We start from the raw sequence: 27,025 nt of genomic DNA on the forward strand, positions 1-27,025 counted from the left end.
GTTGTGAAGCTAAATGTTCATGCAAGTAAAATGCCTGACAAAGGCTGAGACATGATAGGTAATAGTAAATGGTAATTACTTTTATTATAATCAATAATAAGGCTGACCTAGGGATTAAGATATGCAGCTGTGTGAAACAGTTTGCTATTTTGCCAACAAACTGTTGTCGTTGAGGAAACTCAGAATTATATCTGTTGTTAGCCAGGTAAGAGATGACCTTCAGTGAAAGACCTCACTCCATGTCACTTAAAAATAGAAGTCTTGCTCAGAAGAGTCAAGGGAAAAACCATTAGAAATAATAAAGGAGTTCATCAAAATGACTATATAAGTATACCACAAAATCTTATATAGTTAATAAGTATTACTAGCTAGAAGAGATAATGGGGAAAAAAAATCACAGTTTTAACCATTACCACTAATGATGACAAGTTTAGAGATAATTTCAACAAGATATGTATGATACTCATATACATATATTTTTTAGTTTGAAATGTCACTGAGAGATATAAAAGAAGACTAAATAGATGGAGAAGCATACCAGTGCTCATAGATGGGAAAATTGAGTATTGTAAAGCTATCAGTTCTTGATACATTAATTTTTAGAATAAGTGGAATTATTGGGGAAATTACAGTAGAATTTTTTTGGAGGAAATATGGCAACAGAGTTCTGATGGAAACATAACTATGAACAACTAAAAGAAAATGTAAAGAAGAGTAATACATTAGTGAAACGTGATAAAGCTGTAGTTATTAAAACTTTAATATTGTACTGGTATAAGCATAGATCAATTTAATAAATCAGAAACAGATTCTGATGTGAAAAAATCTACATATATAAAAGCCCAGTGACCGTTACAGCAGAACGACCAGAATGACTGGTCACTATGACACACACTGACCACCAGGGTGCAGACGCTCAACACAGGAGCTGCCCCCTGATGGTTAGTGCGCTACCACAGCAGGAGCGCTGCTCTGCCAGAAGCTGGGCTCACGGCTTGCGAGTACAGTGGTGGTGGCGGGAGCCTCTCCCGCCTCCGCCGCCTCTGCCTCAGCGCCTAAGGAGCAGCAAGCCAAGTGGTAAAGAGTGAGCAGGCAAGCAGTAAGGAGCGAGGGGTCCCAGATTGCGAGAGGGCTCAGGCTGGGCTGAGGGACCCTCTCCTCCCACCCCTGAGCACAAATTTCGTGCATAGGGCCTCTAGTACATTAATATAAGTCCAGCCAGTGTGGCTCAGTGGTTGAGCATTGACCTATGAGCCAGGAGGTCACAATTCGCTTCCTGGACAGGGCACATACCTAGGTTGCAGGCTCGATCCCCAGTGTGGGGCATACAGGAGGCAGCTGATCAATGATTCTCTCCCATCATTGATGTTTCTACCTCTCTCTCCCTCTCCATTCCTCTCTGAAATCAATAAAATGTATTAAAAATATATTAATATGATATGAAAAGAATAAACCAAACTTTATTTAACAATTCACCAGTCGAAGGTCATTAGTTCCAACTTTTAGGGATTATGAATAAAAGTGCTGTAAACATTTACTAACACTTATGTGTGAACATAAGCTTTCATTTCTCTTGGGTAGATACCCAGGAGTGGATTGCTGGGTCATACGGTAGGTGTAAATTTAACTTTATAAGAAACTGCCAGATTGTTTTCCAAGCATTCCTATCAGCAATATGTAAGAGTTCTATTTGCTAAGCATCCTTTTTAGTACTTGGTATTGCCAGTTTTTTTAAAAATTTGGTCATTCTATTAGGTGATTTGGTCATTCTGTTAGCTATATATTTATGGCTTAATTTGCATTTTCCTAATAAAAGATTTGAACATCTTTTCAATGTTTATTTTTCATACATTCATTTTCTTTGGTGAAGTGTGTGTTCATACCTTTCCCTCATTTAAAAATTTCAGTTTTCTTACTGTTGAATTTTGAGAGTTTTTTTGTATATTCTTTATTCAAAAACTGTGATTTGCAAATAATCTCCTAGTCAGTAGCTATATTTTTATTCTTTTAGTAGTCTTTTAAAGAGCAAATGTTTTTATTTTAATAAAGTCCAATTTATAAATTTTTAAATGAATTGTATCTAAAAGTCTTTTGCCTAACCCAACGTTAGATTTTCTCCTGTGTTTTCTTCTAGAAGTGTTATAGTTTTGCATTTTACATTTGGGGCAGTGATCTATTTTGAGTTAATTTTTGTACAAGGTATGAGATAAAGCTGAGGTTCAATTTTTTGCATATGGATGTTTTAACTATTTTTACACCATTTATTGAAAAACAATATCGTATCCCTGTTGAATTACCCTTGTACCTTGTCAAAAAATTAGTTGATATTTGTAAGGGTCTTTTCTTGCACTCTGTGTTCTGTTCCATTGGCCATTATATCTATTTTTTTTTTAATTTTATTGATTTTTAGAGAGACAGGAAGGGAGAGAGAGAAACATTGATTGGCTGTCTCCTGCACGCCCCCTCCTGGGGATTGAGCCCACAACCCAGACATGTGCCCAGACCGGGAGTCAAATTGGCAACCTTTTGGTGCATGGGACAACCAATGCCCAACCAAGTGAGCCACAATGGCCAGGGCCATTTTGTCCATTCTTTTACCAATAACACATTGTCTTGATTATTGTAGCTCTATAGTAAGTCTTGAAATCAGTTATGGAGAGTCCTCTAACTTTGTTATTCTTTGCTACTGAAGTTTCTTTGCTTTTTCATATTTATTTTGGAGTCAGCTTGTGAATATCTACCCAAAAAAATCCTGATGGGATTTTGAATGGGGTCATTGAATCGATAGATCTAATTGTTACAGTATGCCTCTCCATTTACTTAGGTCTTTTTTGGTTTCTTTCATCAGGGTTTTGGAGTTTTTAAGCATAAAGATCATACACATATTATGTTAGCTTTATACCTAAATATTTCATATAGACAGAGGACAAGAATCATCCACATTTTATAGATTGAGGCACCCTAAACTCAGAGCAGTTAGACTTATTGAAGGTCACAGTGCTGTTAGTTAGCAGTAAATTCTGATTTTAAGGCATCCCGGCTCTGTGTAGTGTTTTTTCTACTTGTTTTCATAGGCAGAAGCTTGTTATGGTGAAAAGATGTGGACTTCAGAGTTACTCAGTTTGGGTTCCAAACTGTTCTCCACACTGATTAGTTGAGTGATTTGTTTGACCTCTCTAAGACTAATTTTCCTCATTCAAGGTACCTAACTCACAGGATAGTGGTGAAGACTAAAGGATACCATATGTATAAACTTTCTAGTGTGATGTTTGATGTAAACATAGTATACACTCAATAACTTTTTTATTAGTAATAGTAAATGCTAGTTGTTATAACCTTTCCCAGAACTTGTCATCTTGTCTCATTAATTAGATGAATTTCTTTGAATTGTGGAAAAGTGGCAATGAGCCAGCGACAAGCACTAACAACGTGGTCCTTAAGTTCGAGACAGAAAAAATTTCTACAAAACCTGTGTCATGTTATTCCCCCTTTTTCATGTCTACCACAAAGTAGAAGAAATGTTTTGCAGTAGTGAATTGTGATTGGAAATTTTAGTGGGTACATTTTTATTTTAAAAGGTAAAGCATAAAGCTTTTCTTTAAAAGTGAAGGTTTTAAAACTTTCCAAATTACTTCAAAGTCTGGTTTAACTCAAAAATCTCATCAGCTTTAAAATTAAGTTTCCCAGCTTTGTAAAGATTTGTGACCCTGCCATGGCATAACATAAATGTGAAATGTAATTTGAGTATTACTGTTATGCTAGAGTAAAACCTTTTACAAAAATAAAAACTCTGTATTGGTAATTCCTTTTCCTTAGAATGAGGCCTTTCTAAGATTCCTTTATTCTAAACCTACAAAGAGAAATATGGGCCTAATAAAAAGTACATTTTTGAAATAAAGATACCATGCACTTAGGACAACAGGCCTATAGTCAAGACAATATATTTCATTGTTGTTATTTTCTGTTCTTTTGATGTTCAGGCTGAGGTTTGAAGTATTATTACTCTTGATTCTGATAATTATTTTTCCTTTTCTTTTCAGTTTGAAAATCAAGAGATATGTTATTTTTGTAGATGCTATCCTAGGTTTGTTAAAAGGGTGAAGTTCTATGTTGGATAGGGAGGCTAGATTCAGAGTTGTTATACATGCATTTTTCTGGCCTTTGTTTAAATAGAGTAGGGTTTTTAATGATGAATCTCAAGGAAATAAATGATTGTATTTGAAAAAACGGCTGGAAATCCTATACCTCTTTAGCTCTCATTTTCTCCTATTCTCCCTCATTCTACTTGTAGCAATTACAACATGACTTAAGCTAGAGCTAAAGGAGAAAGATGCTGCTTCTTTTAGTTAGTGTTTTAAGTCCTAAAATGTTCCACAACTTCTTATGCAATCTATCTAATAATAGACAAATATGCAAATTGACCATACTTCTGACACACCCACAAGCCACGCCCACCATCCAATCAGAGCGAATATGCAAATTAACCCAAACCAAGATGGCTACAGCCACAGAGAGCAAGGTTTCCTAGGTAACAGAGGAAGCCAAGCTTTCCGCCTGCCCTTGCCAGGCCTAAGCCTCCACTCAAGCTACAAAGTTTCAATTATAGAAGGTAAACAAATTCAAACAAATGGCGGCCGAATGGAACTTGAGAGAGCAGGCCAGGGTTGCCAGCGGCAACAGAGGAAGCAAAGCTTTCCGCACACCCTGGCCGGGCCTACCCGCTTAAGGAAACAAAGTTTCAATTATAACCCCAACATAAATGGCTGCCGGCCTCAGAGGGAGCCCCAGGCTTGGCTCCGCTCCAGGCTACAAAGTTTCAATTGTAGAAGGAAAATAAATTCCAGATACCAGGGCCTCCACTTGGGTTGCCAGGGGGCGTGGCCGGCCTGCAAACCACCACAGGCCCCTCACTCAGGCAGCCCCACACCCCAAGGGAACCCCCACCTGATCCGGGACACCCTTCAGGACAAACCAGCTGGCCCCCACCCCTGTACCAGGCCTCTATCCTATCTAATAAAAGAGTAATATGCAGATTGATCATCACTGCAACACACAATATAGCTGCCCCCATGTGGTCAAAGATCCTGCCCCCATGTGGACACAAGATGGCCACCACAAGATGGCCAGCAGGAGAGTGCAGTTGGGAGGCACCCTGCCTGCAAGGGAGGGCAGTTGAGAGGGACCAAGCCTGCAAAGGAGGGCAGTTGGAGGTGATCAACCCTGCAGGAGAGGGCAGTTAGGGGTGACCAGGCCGGCAGAGGAGGGAAGTTGGGGGCAAACAGGCTGGCAGCAGAGTGGTTAGGGGGTGATCAGACTGGCAGGCAGAAGCAGTTAGGGGCAATCAGGAAGGCAGGCAGGCAAGCAGTTGGGAGCCAGCAGTCCTGGATTGTGAGAGGGATGTCCGACTGCCCGTTTAGGCCCGATCCTGATGGGATCGGGCCTAAACGGGCAGTCGGACATCCCTCAAGGGGTCCCATATTGGAGAGGGTACAGGCTGGGCTGAGGGACAACCCCCCTCCGTGCACGAATTTTGTGCACCGGGCCTCTAGTCTATATATATAAAAGGCTAATATGCTAAAGTGAACGACTGTCCGTCCAACCAGTTGCTATGATGTGCACTGACGACCAGAGGGCAGACACTCAACGCAGGAGCTACCGTGACGTGCACTTGCCATTTACAGAGAAACGGCACTATGGACCTGGTGCTAACAAAGCAACACTCGGCTTCTCCCATGTGGGACACAGGCCCCGCCACCACCCCAGAACAACACCCCACCAAATCGCACCTTGATGCTGCCAGACCCCATGGCACAAAATGTGTCCCGCAGCCCAGCCTGGAAATGGTGGCTGTGGGCTTCGGGTAGTGATGTCACATAGCAACGCCTGGCTTCCTTTCCCTAGTGCAGTGATGGCGAACCTATGACACGCGTGTCAGCACTGACATGCGTAGCCATTCCTGATGATACGCGGCCGCTGAGGCGACCGCATGCCGAGGATGAAACATTTGCAAAATAATGTTTTTTCCTCAAAGTGACACACTACCCGAGTTATGCTCAGTTTTTTTGGTGAAGTTTGACACACCAAGCTCAAAAGGTTGCCCATCACTGCCCCCTAGTGACTAGCCTCCTTGCAGTTTCTTCCGCACAGGAACACGACTTGCTTCATAGCCAGGTGGAAACATTTTACACTTTAACCAGATGTCTGTGAAGCATTTTCCCGTGCCTCATCTCCTTTGATCATCACAGAAGTCCTGGAGTAGGTAAATAGGAGACTCAGGCAAACCCCTGATATATTCTCTGCTCTTATAGTTTTGCCTTTATCAGAATATCATGTAAATGGAATCATACAATATGTAGTTTTTTGAGTCTGGCTTCTTTCATTCAACATAACGCATTTAATATCCTTCCATATTTGTGCCTATCAGTGGTTCATTCCTTTTTATGGCTGAGTAGTATTACATTGTAAGGATGTACCAATTCACCAGTTGAAGGACATTTGGGTTGTTTCTTGATTTGGGTGATTATGAATATAGCTGCTATAAGAATTTGTATGCAAGTTTTTGTGTAAACATAGGTTTTCATTGTTCTTGGATAAATAACTAGGAGTGGTATTACTAGGTCATATTGTAAAGTATATTTAGCTTGATAAGAAACTAGAGGGTGGGGTCCCTCAGTCTGGCCTGTGGGGATCGGGCTGAAACTGGTGCTCTGACATCCCCTGAGGGGTCCCGGATTGCAAGAGGGCGCAGGCCAGGCCGAGAGAACCCACCGGTGCACGATTAGGGTTGGGGAGGGACTGCAGGAGCGCTCCAGGGCGTGTCTGGCCCGTCTCGCCCAGTCCCGATCTGCTGGACCCCAGCAGCAAGCTAATCTACCAGGTGAAGCGTCTGCCCCCTGGTGGTCAGTGCGCGTCATAGCAACTGGTTGAATGGTCGAACAGTCGGACACTTAGCATATTGGGCTCTTATTATATAGGATTGTCAAATTATTTTCCAAAGTGTCTGTACTATTTTGCATTCACAACAGTAATTTTTGAAAGTATCCTTGTCAACACTTGATATCGTCAGGTTTTTTTGTTTTGTTAATTTTAGGCATTCTAATAAGTGGGTACTTATTATCTCTTAATGTGAAGTTGGTTCTTTGACTTCCATTCAGTGGATGTTGTTCTAATGGTTGTGTTGTGTGTATAGAGAACTACTATCTACTTTTGTAAGTCAGATCATGGTTCTAACACTCTTAGTATTTGATATCTATTTTGCACTTAGAATTTGATTAAGTAAAAAAGTATTTATCAGAGCCCTAGATATATGCTCACTAAGTGGTCATGCTCTTCTCATAAAGATACTAAAGTATAATATGTGTGCAAATATTAAAAGTAGTATTTATTATTATGCTAAAGAACCAGTGCAAGAAATTCGTGCACGGGGGAGGGGAGGTGTATCCCTCAGCGCAGCCTCTCCAATCTGGGATCCCTCTAACAATCCAGGACTGCTGGCTTCCAACTGCTCGCCTGCCTGCCTTCCTGATTGCCCCTAACCACTTCTGCCTGCCAGCCTGATCATCCCCTAACTACTCCCCTGCCAGCCTGATTGATGCCTAACTGCTCCCCTGCCAGCCTGATTGCCCCTAACTGCCCTCCCCTGCAGGCCTGATCACCCCTAACTGCCCTCCCCTGCAGGCCCGGTCGCCCCCAACTTCCCTCCTCTACTGGCCTGGTCACCTCTAACTGCCCTCCTCTGCAGGCTTGATCACCCCCAACTGCCCTCCCTTGAAGGCCTGGTCCCTCCCAACTGCCCTCCCCTGCTGGCCTGATCGCCCACAACTGCCCTTCCCTGCTGGCCTGATCCCTCCCAACTGCCCTCCCCTGCTGGACATCTTGTGGCGGCCATCTTGTGTCCACATGGGGGCATCCATCTTTGACCACATGGGGGCAGCCATCTTGTGTGTTGGAGTGACAGTCAATTTGCATATTACTCTTTTATTAGATAGGATAGAAGCCTGCTGCACGGGTGGTGGCCAGCTGGTTTGCCCTGAAGGATGTCCTAGATCAGGGTGGGGGTTCTCTTGGGGCGTGGGGTGGCCTGGGCGAGGGGCCTGTGGTGGTTTGCAGGCTGGCCACACCCCCCCGGCGACTCAAGTGGAGGCCCTGGTATCTGGGATTTATTTGTCTTCTATAATTGAAACTTTGTAGCCTTGAGTGGAGGCCTGGGCTGGCCAGGGTGTGCAGGAAGCTTGGCTTCCTCCATTGCCAGGGAAACCCAAACCTCCTGCTTTCTCCGTGGCCGCAGCCATCTTGGTTGGGTTAATTTGCATACTCACTCCTGATTGGTGGGCGTGGCTTGTGGTTGTAGCGGAGGTACGGTCAATTTGCATATTACTCTTTTATTAGATAGGCTGTATACTTACTTTGCATTGTATTCTTTATCTCATTTAATATACAAACAATAGACCATAATTAGTAGAGAAAAAGAAAGAAGGAAAGGGAGAAGGTATAGGAGTAGACAGGTATTCTGTAGGAAGTTATGTTTTTCTTTGGCTTCAGGGTACAATGAGAAATGGTAACAATTGTTCCAGTATGATGGGTGATGACATGATCTTCGTTATCTGACCTCAGTTCATAAAGCTCCCCAAATCCTATATAATAAAAGCTTAATATGCAAATCAACTGAATGGCGGAACAACCGGTGGAATGACTGGTCACTATGATGCGCCCTGACCACCAGGGGGCAGATGCTCAATGCAGGAGCTGCCCCCAGCCTGCAGGCCCCAGGCCAGTCAAGGCAGGTGCCAGTGGGGGCTTCCGCAGAGGGAGGCGACTGGTGGCAGCGGCAGCGGGGGACGGCACCAGCTGGCGTGCGGGTGGTGGTGGCGGTGGCAGCAGGGGGCAGGGCCAGCAGGTGGGAGGCACCAGGACAGCCATGGCAAGTGCCATTGGGGGCCCCTGATAGACCCGCTGATTGCCCCACAGATCAGTCCTGATTGCCGGCCAGGCCTAGGGATCCTACCCATGCATGAATTGCGTGCATCAGGCCTCTAGTATTTTATATTCTAGAGTCAGTTTATTCCTTATTAATAATAAGCCCAAGACACTTAATTTCTCCATAATTATAGATGGCCTACTAATATTGACTAACAAAGTATTTATGTTTTCCTGCTGAAGATACTAAAGTACAGTATGCAAATAAAATGTAAAGTTTCTAGATATTTTGAAGTCCTGAGCATAAATCCTTCCCCTAGATTAAGGACTATTTGGAACAATTTAAAAACTGGTGGTGCTTGAGAAAAACACCTCTTATAGATATTAAATAATTTAAGAACAAAAAGTATACTTTAGAATACTTTGCTTATAGCTTATATTGATAACTAGAGGCCTGGTGCACGAAATTCGTGTGCTCGGGGGAGGGGGTGGTCCCTCAGCCTGGATTGCAAGAGGGCGCAGGCCAGGCCGAGGGACCCCACTGGTGCACAATTGGGGCCGGGGAGGGACACGGGAGGTTGGCCAGCCGCAGAGGAACCGCAGGAGGGCTCCAGGGCATGTCCGGCCCATCTTGTTCAGTCCTGATTGGCCAGACCCCAGCAGCAAGCTAACCTACCAGTCCGAGCATCTGCCCCCCTGGCAGTCAGTGCATGTCATAGTGAGTGGTTGAGCAGCCTTAGCATATCATTAGCATATTACGCTTTGATTGGTTGAACAGATGACTGGATGACCGGACACTTAGCATATTAGGCTTTTATTATATTGATAATGTTTTAAAAATATTTTCAGATAAGCTTAAATTTACTAATGAATTTTTAATGTTTTGAATTTGGATATAAGATTAAGTACTGAACCTTAATACATTTTGAATACATATCTTTTAGTTTTTGCTACTTTGAGATTGAACAGAAGATGCCATTAATATTATATTACATTTTATGTCTTCTGAATATGGGGAAGAATGAAAAGTTTTGGAGTAGCAGAGAGCAATTTTTTTATTCTTTCAGTATCTAAAGATACTGATAAAGAAAAGTGAAGTTATTATTGAAGGAATGAAAAAGAGTCAGAAATTAAATTTTTAAAAAGTATTTCTATAATTTTGCTATAGATAGAATTTCAGGCTATATCCTGAACTAGATTTTTGTGAGTGGTCTGTGTTAGTTATATTTACAAGTATTTTTCCAGTATCTATGCAATACTTACTTTGTAACCATTTTAGTTCAGCAACAATACTGTTATCAATTTACATTTCTTTGTTGTATAAGATTTGCATCATGAATTGACTGAGGATACAATTTTTTCATCTCCTTATTCAAATCCTTTATTTACTGCCTTAAAGTTTGTTCTTATCTGCAAAAGATTAACACAGTATTGTACCAAACTGCTTGAGTCTCCAGACATCATAGTTCATTACACCTCCCAGAAAGGACTCCAGGAAGAGGTACAGGAAGACCAAGGACACATTAATTAGAACATACTATCACAATTAAAATTTTTCTAAAATCAGCTTATTCTCATCAAAGTAGCTGCAGATACAAAAACACAATTAAAATTTTCTAGAAGATATAATGGACTTTTTACTGGGCAGGAACATGAGGTGGTTTAAGTTTCACACAGAGAGAAGCCTGCCAGGTGTATGAAAAGTCCAGAAGAGGTCTTAAGTATGTTCAAGGAGATAATATCTTGACAAAGACAGGTGTTTGTGCATGGGGTGGGGTGGGGGGACTTGTGGGACTTCTAAACAAAATTACTCTATTGTATTTTTCAGGTGCTTAAAATTTTCATCTCTTGGTCCTTGGTAGGGAATGTTGCAAAAAGTACAGTGTGATTTAAATGCAAGGATTACTTTGGATACTTTTACATAAAAAACATTCCATAAATTCAGGTTCTCAGAGAAAAACACAAATTTATTGTCTTTTCTTTGGGCCTTTATATGTCTATTTTCAAACAGTTTGGCACCAAATTTTATTTTCTTATTCTTCTTCAGGGTTCAAATCACTGTGTTTCATTGCTCTTCAGAAGCCAAACAAAAAGAAAAAACATTTCCAAAGGTTGCAGTCTCTCTGCTAACATTTGCTTTCTACACACTAACATTCTTCTCTATTTCTCTATAGAGTTTTCCTAAGAATTATAGATCACTGAAAGGAAAACTGCTACTGAAATGACAGAGAGTTTATTCCATATTTGATCTTAGGCAACCAAATGAGCTTTTGGCATTTTATTCATACTTGTCTGTGATTACCTTTTTGTGTCCTCTTCATATTATTTCATTCTCATTATCATTCATTAGTCATGTTACAGACTCCTTTATGCTGCTCTGGTGTCTATGATTCTACTTCATTAAAAAATCAGTGCTTCATCTCTTTTCTTTGGCTATAGGTCCTACCTATTGCTTCTGACAATTGAAATTTTGTTTCTTTTTATTTTGCCAACCTCCTAGTAAACTGCATTGTTTCTGCATTAACTCCTGTCTGGTTCCATATGAATATTAATAACTGTGAAGGCTCTGAGATTTTATTCTACTGACAAGTTAGTAAGCTTTCCTGATATATTAAATGGATGTTCATGGTACTTTACATTTATTACTGTTGCTCAGGCTATTTATTTAACTTGAGTCATTTCATTTGAGGTCGATCCCTGAGATAGGGCCTTGGATTCTGAGCTCCAAACAGAAGAGATGCACATCTTCCTGGGCTTTGCTTCAGCTTCCTTTTCTTTGGTTAATTTGGAGAGGAATGCTAACATGATAGTGTGTTTTTGTCTTGATATATCAGCTCTCTTCCTGGCATTCAAGTGGTCTGTCTTGCTGAAATATTTGCCATTCACGTTACTACTGTTAGGAATAAATTCTCTTTTTCATTCTCTCTGAAAACATGTCCTAAACTTTTCTGTTTTTGTCATTGTATTTATAGGAACCCATATTAATAATGTATAGAGCCAGGCATATGTGGGATACCATTTTATTCTCTACTTATAGATGGCCCACAACTTTAAATTTAAATGCAATAATTACTTTGAATACTTTTACATCAAAATTATCCCATAAGTTCAAGTTCTCAGATAAAAACATGAGTGTGTAGTCTTTTCTTTGTGCCTTTATATTTCTATTTTCAAACAGTTTAAAAACTGGGCTTTCAGATCTTGTCCACAGGGTACAACAAAGCTGTGTGGCCTATGAATCTGACATCTGAATTGTGTTTATTTTATTAGGTATTCATTTCTACCAGCAATTGTATTAATTATTGCAGTACTCCAAATTACTTCCAGCTTAGATGTTGGGGCTAAGTGTTATAAGTACTATATTATGCCCTTTTTACATATGAGAAAAGAAAGGCACAAGGTTCGCTAACTTGCTTAAGGTCATAAAGTTAATAAGTGAGAGAAGTAGATTTAACCTGCAGCTGTCTGCCTCTACAGTCTGTGCTCAAAACTGCTTCACTTTATTGTCATATGAGAGTTATAAGTGGTAGATGTTATGGATTCACACTAAAAACAATAGAGTTTGAATTTATGAAGGAGTAAATTTCAACTGATTCTTGAAATAGGTTTGAATATGTGGAGAGGAGAAAGCATTTCAAGAGGAACAGAATGAGCAAAGGTTCAAAGATGGGACTAGAAAGAATATATTCAGGGGATAATGAAGAGTTTGAATTGCCTCTATAGAAATAACTAATGAACTTGGTTAGTATTGAAGATGTAGCCATTAAAACTTTACTGAAGAAAAACCTTAGTATTGCCTCAGAGTTCTTAGATTAATTTGAGTTCTTAAAAAAAAATACTACTGATTATTCATTGGGAATACTGATTCAGGTTTCAGATGAACGTAGATTAGTAAGGAAATAATAGGATAAAATTCTCAGTCTTTTTTTTTTTAGATCCTCATCCAAGGATATGTTTTCATTGATTTTAGACAAAGAGGAAGGGGGAAGGGGAGGGAGGGAAGGAGAAAGGGGAGAGAGAGAGAGAGAGAGAGAGAGAGAGAGAGAGAGAGAGAGAGATGAAAGAGAAACTTCAATCAGTTGCCTCCTGTATGTGCTCTGACCAGGGATTGAACCTGAAACCTGGGTATGTGTCCTGATTGGTAATCGAACCTGCGACCCTTTGGTCCATGGGACAACACTCCAACCAACTGAGCCACACTGGCCAGAGCAAAATTCTCAGTCTTTATTATAGAGTTGATTAAACATTTTTTTTTTTAGCTAGTTTTGCCCCTACTAGTATAATTTGGTTAGGTAACTTGTGGTGAAATTGGTTCAGCAGGAGGAATTTGGATGCATGTTGAAGTTCTGCCATATTTTGGAAGAAAAGTGTTATTTTAAGCATTCTGGTCATTTTTGGTGGAGTGAAGGTCTTGCCATGAAGTTGTCATTGGCAGGTTTACAGACCACTAAACATGGCTTCCTTATTTACAAAAATCACACACACACACACACACACACACACACACACACACACACACTAGAAATAATGTGAAAATGTAACTCTGTCAAAGAAATGTCATGCTTATATAGCTAATAAAAATAAGAATATTGATTGAGATTGGAAGCTGATTCCTTTCTGAAGTTTGGGGCTGAAGAAATCTGAATTTAACTCTAGGTTTGTAACTAACTCACCACTCAAGCCTGACATATACATAAAATAATCACTCACCCATATATATTTTTTATTTTGGTAAATTTACAAATTAGAAGAGGTGGAAAGAGCAGGGAGATAAGCTGACACTAAAGGTTAGGAACTGAAGAAATGTGGAAGGTATAGAGTTGGTCACATGGGAATATCTGTGTGGAATCCTTTGTTTTGACTTGTGTGGATAAACTGCTTCTGATGACATAAATGTTTTTGAAGGTTAATTTCCTTTTCTAGAATAGAGAAATAAACTCCTTTATAAAACTCTGGATTTTCAGTTATCTAGTAACTTTTAAGAAATCATCAAAAATTACATTAAAGATTTTTTTTTGAGCTAAACTTTTGTCAGAATAATGCCATTTTATATAGTACCTTATCTATTCAGAAATATAATTTGTATGATAGATTTCTCTGAGCTTTTAAAACCTAGGTTCATAGCTGTTTTGGAATGGGGGCTATTCCTAAAATATGTACAAAGTTTTGTTTTATCTGCAGTTTATTTTAACTATAAGTTTTTGCATGTTTGCAAAACTATGCTGAAAATGCTTTCTTCCTGATAAAATGAGTATAAATAATAGCACAAACCAAATCCTAACTGACCTTTAAATGTATCTGAATTAAAAGGGTAACACTAAGGACTTCTAAATAACTTCATCTAAAGATCTGTTTGAAATGTATCTAAAGAAATGTTTATTTTCTAAATCTTTTAACTTGGGAAAGAGATTCAAATTGCGATTGGTTTTAACCCACTGATCAGGACGACCCTATACTAGTAAACTTTCTCACCTGGGATTTATCTTATCATTTTCTCACCTTAAAGTTTCAATTCTCTGTTAATTTCTTTCTGGGAAGAACATATTAACTTATGATTCTAGCTGTAGCACAATCTTGTCTGATCTATGTAAGTTATCACAGTTAACTATTTGAGCCTTAGGCTTTTTCAGCTATACAATGGGATTATTTATCTACACTAATAAAAGAGAAAGATGCAAATTGACCGTACCTTCGCAACACCCACCAGCCAATCAAGAGTATGCTAATTAACCCAACAAAGATGGCAGGTTAATTTGCATATGCAGGCACCGAGCAACTGGGCGTTCTGCATCGCCCCAGCCACTCAGGGCCTCTGGGAAGCGTGGGAAGGCGGGGCCGGAACTGAAAGAGGCGGCTCTGGGGCCTGAGTGGAAAGGCGGTGCCGAGAGCCAGGGGAAGGAAGGCCCATTCTTGCATGAATCTTCGTGCATCGGGCTTCTAGTTATTTAATAAGTTGTCATTTTCAACATGTGCCTGGTGGATAAGCTTAGGCCCTGCCTTTGGCAATTTACAATCCAGAAAAACTAATAATAGATATAGACCCACACACATTGGATTGTAAGGTCAAAGAGCTAGAAGATGAAGAGTACTGGAAAGGAAATTGAAATGTCATTTTTATAAATATGAATGATACATAGTTTCATGACTTTACTATATATATTTCCCAATTTAAATGAACTAAGTAGAATAGAAAGTGGATTTGAATTAGTTTTATCTATCCATACAAAGCTGTCATGAACATTGATTAAGAAAAATAGAGTTCATTTTATTAAGAAAGCATTAAATCTTAGTTAATAATGTCTCTTTCCTTCTCTCTGCAGAATATGTATGTAACTGCTCTGTGGTTGGAAGCCTGGATGTGAATCGCTGCAACCAGACCACAGGGCAGTGCGAGTGTCTGCCAGGATATCAGGGGCTTCACTGTGAAACCTGCAAGGAGGGCTTTTACCTGAATCACACTTCTGGGCTCTGTCTGCCATGTGAATGTAGCCCACATGGAGCCCTCAGCATCCTCTGCAATAGGTAAGCAGCAGAAGGTAGAGGTGAAGTTAATTTTATTTGATTAAAAAAAATAATAATGTTCCTGCTCTCAAGGACCAGACTGGTTTAAATGAAGAGGGAGAGTGGCCATAGACTTACAAAATATTTCACAGACTTTTATCACCTCATTATATATATATTATGTTATATTTAATGTCAAGATTACAAAGCTTCTAATTTACAGATTTAGTTCTTCAGAAGCACCTGGGTCCCAATTTTGCTTTGTGATAGTTTCTCTAAATTTCATGAGGAAAAAAATTATTGAGAAAGCAATCTGCTTTATGGAAGCAGTAAGTTCAGGCATTTCTGGTGGAAACAATTCTATTTATTAACATGCCATTAGAGGTTCAGGAAATGTATTCTTTGATTTATTTTTTCCTCTTATCAAAATTCTAGAACAGTGTCTTTGCACATCTAAGGCTTAAACTTGAAAATGTATTAATTTCTTTAGCTAGTGGGAAAAAGACTGAGTTCACTTTATGTACCAGCACATTTTTGGGGACCAAAACTAGATTAAGCAGAAATTGTCTGAAAATTACCTTTAAAATAATATGTTATTTGGAGGTGACTTAATCTAGTAGAACAAATCTGAGGATTTGCCTTCTCCTACACTGAAAATAATTATTCTTTGACTTTGTATGAGACATGTAGCTTTTTGTGGACCCCATGTCAGAAAGCCAAAGAGATGATGTTATGTAAAGAAAAGAGCACAAGCTTTAGAATCAATCTAACTTCAGAATGGATCCAAGATCTGCTGCCATTTAGGAGCTGTGTGTTTTTGGCAAGTTATTTCATTTCTCCGAGTCTCAGTTTGTTCTCAAGGTTGTTGTGAAGGCCAAATGAGTAGAATGTATATAAAATTCCTAGCACACATCACTTAATAAATTCTGGTTTGTTTTAATTTGAAAGGAATATTGTTAGCTTACTGAGGGAATATTTTTTTAATATATTTTATTGATTTTTTACAGAGAGGATGGGAGAAGGATAGAGAGTTAGAAACATCAATGAGAGAGAAACATCGATCAGCTGCCTCCTGTACACCCCCTACTGGGGATGTGCCCTCAACCAAGGTACATGCCCTTGACCAGAATCGAACCTGGAACCCTTCAGTCCGCAGGCCATTGCTCTATCCACTGAGCCAAACGGGTTAGGGCAATGAGGGAATATTTTTAAAGAACTTTTAGCTCTGTAGCAGAAAAGATTCTTTATACTTAGCAGTAGATATTTTGTATGCTTCATAAATCATAGTGTACTATTGTACAATATTGTATCATATTGTACTTCAAAGTATAGAAGTGAATTTGATTAAGAAGTTTATGATTTCAAGTGCAACAATAACAAATTTAGGATGCTAGTTATGTTACATAATTATTTCCCTTAATCCTCACAACTCCTTTTATGTATGTTATTAAATCACAAAGGTTGTAAGTGGCAGAGAAAGAATTCCAAGTTAGGTCTTCTAAGTTCAGTGTTCTTATCACTATACCATATGGCTTTTATAATGAGAAAACTGTTAATTCCTCTATTGAGGTTGAGAACATAATCATTGCTTACCATTGCTTCCTTTACTCCCCCAAAACATGCCTACACAAGTTATATTCAGAAGGTTCACATTTCTTACCATTTTAAAAGATGAGATTTGTTCATTCTGGTATCTAATGGCCTGTTCACTGCTATCCTAATATATAAAAACCCAGGGTCCGTAACGACTAAAGGCTCAACCAAATGCCAGGCTGCGCACACAGCAGGCTCCGATGGGCAGGGACTGGTGAGCGGGCTGAACTGCTGACCTCTTGGGGAGAGAGAGAGGCGGGGCTGATCAGCAGCTACTGCAGCTGCTGGCGAGGCTCTGAGAGAGAGAGAGAGAAGCAGGGTCTGATCTGCAGCCTCTTCGGATCAGACCCTGCTTCTCTCTTTCTCTGGTCCTGGCCAGCAGCCACACCTCTCTCTCTCCGAGAGATCAGCAGTTTAGCCCGCTCGCCAGCAGCCTGGGGTGGCTGTTGATCAGCCCCGCCTCTCTGATCAGACCCGGAGATAGGCCCGGAGATACTGACTGGCATTGAAACTGACCAATCAGAACCAAATCTGGGTGAACTGTGAGGAGCCAATGGCTGCCTAGGATGCAGATCTTCTGATGCTGACTGGCATAGAAACTGACCAATCAGAACCTAATCTGGGTGAACTTCGAAGGCAGAACCTAAGGTGGGGGCTGAGGAGGGGTTTTAAGGGCAACAGCTGTTTGGTGTAAGGTGTAAGAAAGCGGTTCAATTTTTTAATGACCGATTTGGCAGTATAGTGCATATGGCTGGCTATCAGTCCAGATATAGGGATTATGTATTTTTGTCTGCCAAGAGCATCTCCTCCTGCTGAAAAAGGCTCCCTCCCCCATTTAAGCAATCCTATCCAATATAATCTATCTATATCTGTACTAACAATAGGGTAATATGCTAATTAGACCAGGTCAACCGGCCATCTTCTGGATGTCCGACTTCCTTCCGGACAAAGCCATGGTGGTGGGGGCCAAGGCAGAGGCAGTTAGGGGCGAGATCAGGCCGGCAGGGGAGGGCAGTTAGGGGTGATCAGGCAGGCAGAGGCAGTTAGGGGCAATCAGGCAGGCAGGCAGAGAGGTTAGGGGCAATCAGGCAGGCAGTCAGAGGGGTTAGGGGCAATCAGACAAGCAGGCAGAGGCAGTTAGGGGCAATCAGGCAGGCAGGCAGGCAGGTGAGCAATTAGGAGCCAGCAGTCCCAGATTGCGAGAGGGATGTCCGATTGCCGGTTTAGGCCTGATCCCATCACCCAAGGGGTCCCTGATTGGAGAGGGTGCAGGCTGGGCTGAGGGAACCCTCCCCGTTCATGAATTTCGTGCACCGGGCCACTAGTCTATTTATATATAAAAGCAACCGGCCGACCAGCCAGTAGCTATGATGTGCACTGACCACCAGGAGGCAGACGCTCAATGCAGGAGCTGCCGAACTGTGGTCACTTGTCAGTGGCGGTTCTTGGGTGACCCGGAACCAAAGAGGAGGGAGCCCGATTCTGGGGTGCGTCACCCGAGAACCGCCCTCTCGTAATCCAGGATCCTTCAGGGGATGTCAGAGAGCGGGTTTTGACCTGATCCCCACAGGCCAGGCTGAGGGACCCCACCATGCACAAATCTGTGCACCGGGCTTCTAGTTGTTAAAATAAGATAATGCAAACACATTTGCTTTGAGTACTTCTGGAAAGAGAGAAAAATGTTTACTTCTAAGCCTGTACTTAAAAGAAATCTTTAGAAGGAAAACATGTGTACCTCGAAGCACCACATTTCTTACCATCAGAAAGGAAGTTAAATTGACCTGAAATTAGAGAAACAGAAAGGGAAGTTGCAGAACTATGTGCTTTGGCAAGAACATATGGTATACTATGAGGAAACACTTCTCTGTGTTGTGCTCTGCTATTAATTATATATAGGTGAATTAAAGGAGAAAGGAAATTGTAGGCAAATATGTGAGGTGTAGTAGAAAGGAACTGGAATCTGAAATTAGTAGATTTTGATCCATTCTTGGTTTAGCCATTTACTAACTATATAATCGTTACTAAGATGTTTGACCTCTCTGGGCCTCAGTGTTTTCATCTGTAAAATAAGATTATTATATACAACATAAAGGATTTTTGTGAGAAGTGTGTGTGTGTGTGTGTGTGTGTGTGTGTGTGCCCACTTACATTGTGACTGGCACATGGATTCAGCTCTATAACTTCCTAGGAGTTGAATCTTTTTTTTTTTTTTTTTTAAAGCAAAGAATAGAATTGGTGAATCACAAATAAGGAGGATTAAGTCAACCAGACTTGGCTATGAGTAGGGATTGAGGTATTTGGGTTTTTTGGGTAGGTTAAAGAAGAAATTATTTATTCTAATGGATATATTTTCTTCCATTTTCATAGAGATACCTATTAAACTTTTAATATTAGGCATTCTATATTTTAGAATAATAATAATAGGTAAAATTAATTGAACATGTGCTAGACACTATCCCAAGCCCTTTGCATGTAGTAGTAATTCACTTCTCAGAGCAGCCATATCAGGTCAAGACTATTATTATTATTCTCATTTGCACAAGAAAAGAATTGTAAGTTAGGTAATTAGTCTAACTTACAAGGTAATAGCCAGTAAGCAAAAGAGTTGGGATTGAAACATTTGCAATCTAGACTTAGATTATGTATTCCTATTCATTATGCTGGTACAGCTTTTTTTCAAAATCTCAGATACTGAGCAAAGAGAGTGAGTACTGTAAGAAACTTCGATGCTATGGAATAAACTATTTGGTATTTTATAGGAATTTCTTTTTAAATACTTTTTATTGATTTTTAGAGATAGAGGAAGGGAGAGGGATAGAGAGATAGAACCATTGATGAGAGAGGACGTCATCAATCGACTGCCATCTGCATGGTTCCCACTGGGGATTGAACCCATAATCTGGGAAGCAAACCAGCGACCTCTTGTTTCCTGGGTCGATGCTCAACCACTGAGCCATGCCAGCCAGGCTATAGGAATTTCTTATGGTTGTACTCTGGTAATCAGACCCTGACTTCAATGTGATGGTCATGCTATATGAATAACTTCTTGGTGAAAACGTAGTAGAAATTGAGAGCATCAGAGGATCAGCCCTTCAATGAATAATTATCAATTACAATATCTATTATATTAACATTTCTTTGTGTCAAATCTGTTTTAATAAAAAAAAAAGCGAGGAATAGGATTGGTGACTTACAAAAGAGGACTAAAACCTTTGGAGTGAAAACAATACTGCTTTTGCTTTTGTGAAGAAACGTGTAATTTATGCAAGACCAATAAAAGATGCAAAGCTGCTAAAACCAATTCAAAACAGTGCTAAATTTCTAAGTAGAGTAGTTTACAGTGGGAGAAAAACAGGAATAAGCTGAACTAATAAGGAAAGGTGTTCAAGAGAAGGTAGGAACTAAGATGTGCTTTCCAAATTATGATTTGGGAAGTTAGAGAGATGAGATGACTGTATCAAGAGGGAAAAAAAAGTGAATTCAGCCCTAGCTGGTTTGGTTCAGTGGATGGAGTGTCGGCCTGCGGACTGAAAGGTCATGGGTTCGATTCCAGTGAAGGGCACATGCCCGGGTTGCTGGCTCAATCCCCAGTAAGGGGTGTGTACAGGAGGCAGCCGATCAATGATTCTCTCTCATCATTGATGTTTCTATCTCTTTCTCCCTCTCCCTTCCTCTTTGAAATCAATAAAAATATATTTTTTAAAAAAGTGAATGCAAATGAATTTTATAAGATTATACAGAGAGATTAAAAAAATCTGATCTCTTAACACCTACTCAAATTCTTTTCTATTGTAAACTCCCTGTTCCCTTTTTAAAAATAAATAGAAGTAGTAAAATGGACTCAATTCTGACTGACTTCTCTCATATATCTAATACCCTGGGAACAAACAGCTGGCTTTTTAAAAATTTATTTCCATGTTCTTTATGCCAATATATTTTAGTGGGAGTTGTCCCAGTGAGCGTAGAATTTGGCTACAGGCGCCAGATGTGGGTTGAGCAATGTTTTTGTGTACAAAAACAAAGTCCTTTATGTTCTGACAGATGGCCACCCCCTCACATCACCATTGGTGTTCCAACCTGTTTAACTGGGACAGAGTTGGTTTATAAAATATTAACGTTTCATTTTTGCTTTTGGAATTCATTTCTAATGTTTTCATGATTTACATTTGGACATATGTTTAATAAACAAATGAAGAAATCACATAGCATTTTATCTCAAAGAGCAGTATGTCTAGTGAGGAGAGCCCGAGTCTTTTAATACAGCTCTTAAAAAATATTTCAGGGCTGACTTTATATCTAGACAATTATATACGTATTTGAGATTTTTAAAAATGTATTCATAGTATGTTAAGATGCATCATTTTAGACTGTCTGTAAGATAGCAAAGAAATTCTGTAGTGGTGTAATATCCTTTTCATAAAATCTGTGGTTGCTGCTATACAGTGTATTTTGAAATATTTACTACTTTGTACTTTTAAAAAAAATCTTCACCCAAGGATATTTTTCCCATTGATTTTCAAAGAGAGAGTGGAAGGGAGGTAGGAGGGAGAGAAGGTGAGAGGGAGGCAGAGAGAGAAGGGTCAGGGAGAGAGAAACATTAATGTGAGAGAGACACATCGACTGGTTGCCTCCCACACGCCCCAATCAAGTCCGGGGATCAAGCCTGCAACCAAGGTATGTGTCCCTGACTGGGAATCAAACATGTGATCCTTTGGTCTGTAGGCTGACGCTCTAACCACTGAACAACCAGCCAGGGCAGTATTTTGCACTTTTAATTATGGGACTGTGCCCCAGGACAGAGGGCAAAATTTTACTCATGAAGTAAAATTATGCTGAAATAAATGTCAGGTAGAAAGATGACAAAACCTCCAAGGTTCACATTCATATGGGGCTCTGAAAATCATCTTTTGTGTAATAATTGAGAATAACAGCTGCTTGTATAAACTCTTATTACTTTGCCTGTAATTCTGAAAGATCAAGAAAAAATTATTTGATCACTAGGTACAATTAGTTATTGAGGAAAGCTTTGCCATTTTATTCACTTGTTCCACTGAATAAAGACATTGCATTTGCCAATTATGTGTCCAAAGACATTATAATCCCTGTGCTCAAGAAACTTACTGTTAGAGGAAAGATAGAAATGCAAGTAAAATATGAATATTCATAAAGTGCATAAGCAATTCAGAGAGGTCTTGAGAGAAAAAGTTGCATCTAAATTGAGACTTGAAGGATGAGTAGAAGTTTGTATAAAAAAATTAAGGCATCTTTAAGTAGATTGCAAGAGGTTATTTCTTGAAGGCAAGGAATCCTCTATAATAAAAGCCTAATATGCAAATGGACTGACCAGTGGAATGACTGGCGGAATGACCGGTCTCTATGACGTGCACTGACCACCAGGGGGCAGATGCTCCAATGCAGGAGCTGCCCCCAGCCTGCAGGCCCCAGGCCAGCCAAGGCGGGTGCCAGCACCGCCCCCCCACCCCGCCACATCACCCCGCTGGTTGCCCCACAGATGGGCCCTGATTGCCGGCCAGGCCTAGGGGCCCTACCCGTGCAGGAATTCATGCACCGGGCCTCTAGTACTTGATAATGGTGGAGAGGAGGAGTTGAAGGAGAGTGGGGAATGCTAAGACATGAGACTTGCCTTTTGTTGTATCACTAACACCTAGAACAGTGCCTTGCACAAAGTAGTCTCAGTAAATATTTGATGAATTAACAGATTGAATGAAGAATAAATAGGGCGAGGCCATGAAGGACCTGCTGTGTGCCATGCAAGTTATTTTATCCAGTGAAGAATATTGAGTAAGAGTAATATCAGATTTGCTTTTTAGAAAAATTATTCTATCAGAAGTCTGGTGGATAAAGACAGAGAACTCAGGCAAGGAGACCGGCGAGAAGGCTATTATAATAATCCAAGCAAGAGAGGTTAAAGGCCTGATGTAAAGCATTGACATTGGCACTGGCAATGGTGCTGGAGAGCAGACAACCAATGTAAGAAATATTTGGAAGATAAAATCTACAAGATTAGATAGTTGATGTATGTATAGAATAAGAGACAAAAAAATAGCTCCCATATTTCTTTCTCACATGGGCACATGACTGAAAAAATATTTTATTAACTGGATAAGAATATAGGTAAATAAGCAAGTTGGAGGGACATGATGATGATGTTGATTTTCAGACATGCTCATTCAGTGACCATGGGATATTCAGATAGAGATGTCTGGTAGACAGTTGCATACACATAGTGTACCAAAGTCAAGAAATTTTAACTTGCATTTTTCATGCTGTTTTAGAGGAAAACAGAATAAAGCCTCATAGCTTTAATTTTAAAATAACTTTATTCTATACCCCTATTATTATTCTTGCAATCATACCCATCTGTAGTTTAAATTACTTTTTTTGGGTACATTTTAATATTTTTTTCCTTGAAGGTAGAATTTTAACCATCTTGATCAAAAGCAGCTAACTCTACTCAGCCTCTGACCTATCGTGATTCATTTGCTTCAATAAATTTTGTACAGTACCACATGGTTTATGTCTTAGAAGATATTTTAAGCACATTATACCAAGTATCATGTTAAATTTATAGTAAAACAAATTAGACTAAAACTTGAATGTTAACAAATGGCCAGACAGGGGCTTATTCAGAAAAAGGCTCTGAGTGTATTGAGGTTTAAATGTAAATAATGCTATTACAGTTTGGAAAGCTCTGTGTGTTTTTCAGTGCATTTCTATCTTAAATCCTCCATTCAACAGGACATGATCTGTCCTCCTGGTCTTCTAATTATTACTTAGATATCAGCTCTAGTCAAATGAATGAGAAAATAAAACAAAAACAAGCATCGCCATACTTTTCCCCCACCAGCTCTCGGTGACCTTTGTGAACATTAACATGTCTCAGTGAATTGATGTAGTTGCTGTTGATCAAACATGTTACTTTCCCTAAACCATTTTACAGACTCTTTTATGCTTTTCATTTCTTTTAAGCCACTTCTAGGTGAGTTTGAAATTTTTAAAAGAAATATTTTAAAGTTAAAAGTTTTGTTATTGATAATATTAAAATATTATGTTTCTTCTGAGTGGCTCCCTCAAGTCTGTAGTTATGGATATGTTAATAGTACAAAAAACCAAGTTCATACAAATGCTGTATTTGGTACCAGGGTATTTATTTGTTCAACACATTTTGTGCTGGATACTTTAATAGGCCTTGTGGGAAACAGAAGATAAACAGGACAATGGAAGACCAAAGGAGCTTCTGATCTAGTAAGGTCACTAAGAAATATATACAAAACTGACCCACATCATAAAACATTAAGATAAAAAGTCAAGGGGGTTATGAAACTGGGAGATATCATTTATAGCTGGAAAAATCGGAGATGATTTCATTGAGGAGATAGCTTTTGAACTTAGTTTTGAAGAAAGGAAAGGATTTAGACAGAAGTGGGAAAGTCATTACAGAACAGGAAACAGCAAGATTAACGTCTCAGAGATGTGCTTACACAGGATGTAAGGTGGAAGAGAAGTAGGGGTAGAGGAGAGTTTGACAAATCCTGCTGGGGTCAGGTCACAGAGGGCCGTAAGGGCCTGACAAATTATTTGGATTTTATTCACAAAGCAATTTTTAGGCAGAAGAACGGTCAGCACTGTGTTCCAGCAGTAGTAGAATGGATGGGGATAAATAGGAGAAGATTAGAGACAGAATGAAAACTAGTGAGGGCCAAAATTAGAGTAATAATAGTGAGAATGGGTGGAATATTGAAAGAATGGAGAATAATGAGAATGGTGATATGCAGTGTTTCTGTGCATAATTCTCTAGAAAGTTTGTGATTTTTGCATTAATACATACATACAAATATAAAGGTAGTTTGTATTTCTCAGTTGAATTTAAGAATTTGCTCAGTCCTAGGGTTCCTTCTCAGGCATACCCTCTCCCCGTGCTTACCATTCTTCCTTTGCTGCAGGCTGCAGAAATTGAATCTGTTTTCCTCTGCTTCAGTAGTTGCTCCCACCCACTGTATCCCCTGGTATTTTTATGCCTCCATAAGCTTTGCTGCTGAATGTCAAGCAGTGTCCCCATACTCATGTTCTTTCTGTGTTGCTAAAATTAATTCAAGGGCCCTTTATTTTTTAAGAGTTTTAAAACTACTCATCTTTATAATAAGGCCTGTTTGGGGAACAAATATAATAGATATGGGGAAGTCGAAAGCTTATGTAACTGACAAACTTTTCTACAAATAGAGTTCAAATTTAGGCATACCTGTTTTTTCCCAGTCAATTCCTCTGACACTCATATACCTCAGTAGCATAAATCCAGTGCCCTCCTTTTGAAGCAACCCATTCTCCACCAATTAATTACTTTATTTTTTAAATAACTCTAGGAGTCAATCTTCCTCTCATGCTAAGTATTAAGGGAACATGATTCTGATTAGTTCGCTGATATTGTTGTTTGCCACTCCTACATGGGTTGAGGCCTGGCCCTGAACAACCTGACAGATGATGCTTGTTCACTATTCTGATGAAGTTTTTATTGGTCCAGCAACAATTCTTTAAGGGAGGATAAACCCACTCCCTTTGTGCCAGTTCTTTAAAAAAATGCTCTAAATTGGGGGTCCTAAGTTATAGATCTTAACAATCATCTCCTTCAGTTTTATACACACATCCACATCCCACTGTGCAAGCCAGCTCCAAGAGTACTGGTGGAGGACATTTTATACAATGTTTTACCTAACAAATTCCTAACCCCCCTTCTTCCGGTTTTCAAAAGGTCTTATTAAATCCTTCTCTATAAACAGTGGGGCTTGTTCACTCTATACTTACATAACTAAGGGAAACCTAACTTAAATGATTCTTCACCCAGTCAGGAAGACCTACTTCCAGGTTTTTTTCTATCCCTGCCCAAATGGTAAAGCCATTATAAACTTCTCTTGCTAAAAAAGGAACTACAAATTTAATCTCAAGTTAAATATCTCTCTGATAGGACATTTTACTGCACTTAAAGTTTTTAAAATCTTACAAACATATAGTGTTTTTCTGATCTGTAGTTTGACTTCCTTCTAAGATGAAAATGTCACATAACGTGGCCAATACATTAACATTATTACTACCACTATCTAGTCCAGAATGAACAGCATTAACATTTATTGAATATTTATTATGTCCCAGGCTAAATGCTTTATATATACTATCTTATAAGGATAAAATAGCAACTGATTGAAGTGGTATTATTTTACAGATGAAAAAACTGAGACTCCAATAATTTGCCCCCCAACAGACTAGTAAGTGGCAGAAACAGGCTCAAACCAATGCCTGTTTGACTAGACTGCCTTCAGTAGGTCCTAGAGTTTATTAATTGAGTGGCTGAACCTCTGCTTATTTTCTAAATAAGCATGATAACCATACTAAGTTTAGCTCTCATATGGACAGATTCCTAACATGAAAAATTCTCATTTGCATGATCAAGATAATAACATAATCAGTAATAAGTTATATATATAGTTATCATGTAGTCCCTAATAAGATGCAATGAGAAGAGCACATTATCTCTGTGATATTCTTTCCCAGTATAACCTCAGTCTAATTGTGACAAGACATCAAGGAAAATCAAATTGGTAAACATTTTACAAAATATCTGACCAGTACTCTTCAAAAGCTTCAAGATCATAAGAGACAAGGAAAGCTGTGAAGCTGTCAGATTGGAGGCTAAGGAGATAAGGCAAGCAAATATAAGGTGATATCCTGATTGGATCATGGAATAGAAAAAGGACAGTAGTATAAAAATTAGATTAAATATAATAGTAGATAGTTTAGTTAATAGTACTAAAAATTATAGCACTGTTAATAATTTTTAGTTTTGATGAGTATACCATGTTTATATGATAAGTTAACGTAAGCGGAAGTTGGGTGAATGATATACAACTGTCTGTACTATCTTGACAACTTTTCTTTAAATCTAGTATTATTTCTAAATAAAAAGTTAATAGAATTGTTATTTGGAGCAGTTAGTCAAGGGAAT

At 39.4% G+C, this 27,025-nt stretch overlaps 1 protein-coding gene across 2 annotated transcripts in view; it reads left to right on the plus strand.

Annotated features, from left to right (window-relative positions):
• MEGF9 (multiple EGF like domains 9) overlaps positions 1 to 27,025 on the plus strand; it is an 84,918-nt gene that overhangs the window by 35,637 nt on the left and 22,256 nt on the right. For both annotated transcript variants that reach the window (XM_054726928.1, XM_054726929.1), the window contains exon 2: positions 15,237 to 15,438. In XM_054726928.1, the coding sequence (XP_054582903.1) occupies positions 15,237 to 15,438 (202 nt within the window). The remainder of the gene's footprint in view (positions 1 to 15,236; positions 15,439 to 27,025) is intronic.

This window comes from Eptesicus fuscus, chromosome 15, assembly GCF_027574615.1.
Source record: "Eptesicus fuscus isolate TK198812 chromosome 15, DD_ASM_mEF_20220401, whole genome shotgun sequence".
Lineage (NCBI taxonomy): Eukaryota > Metazoa > Chordata > Mammalia > Chiroptera > Vespertilionidae > Eptesicus > Eptesicus fuscus.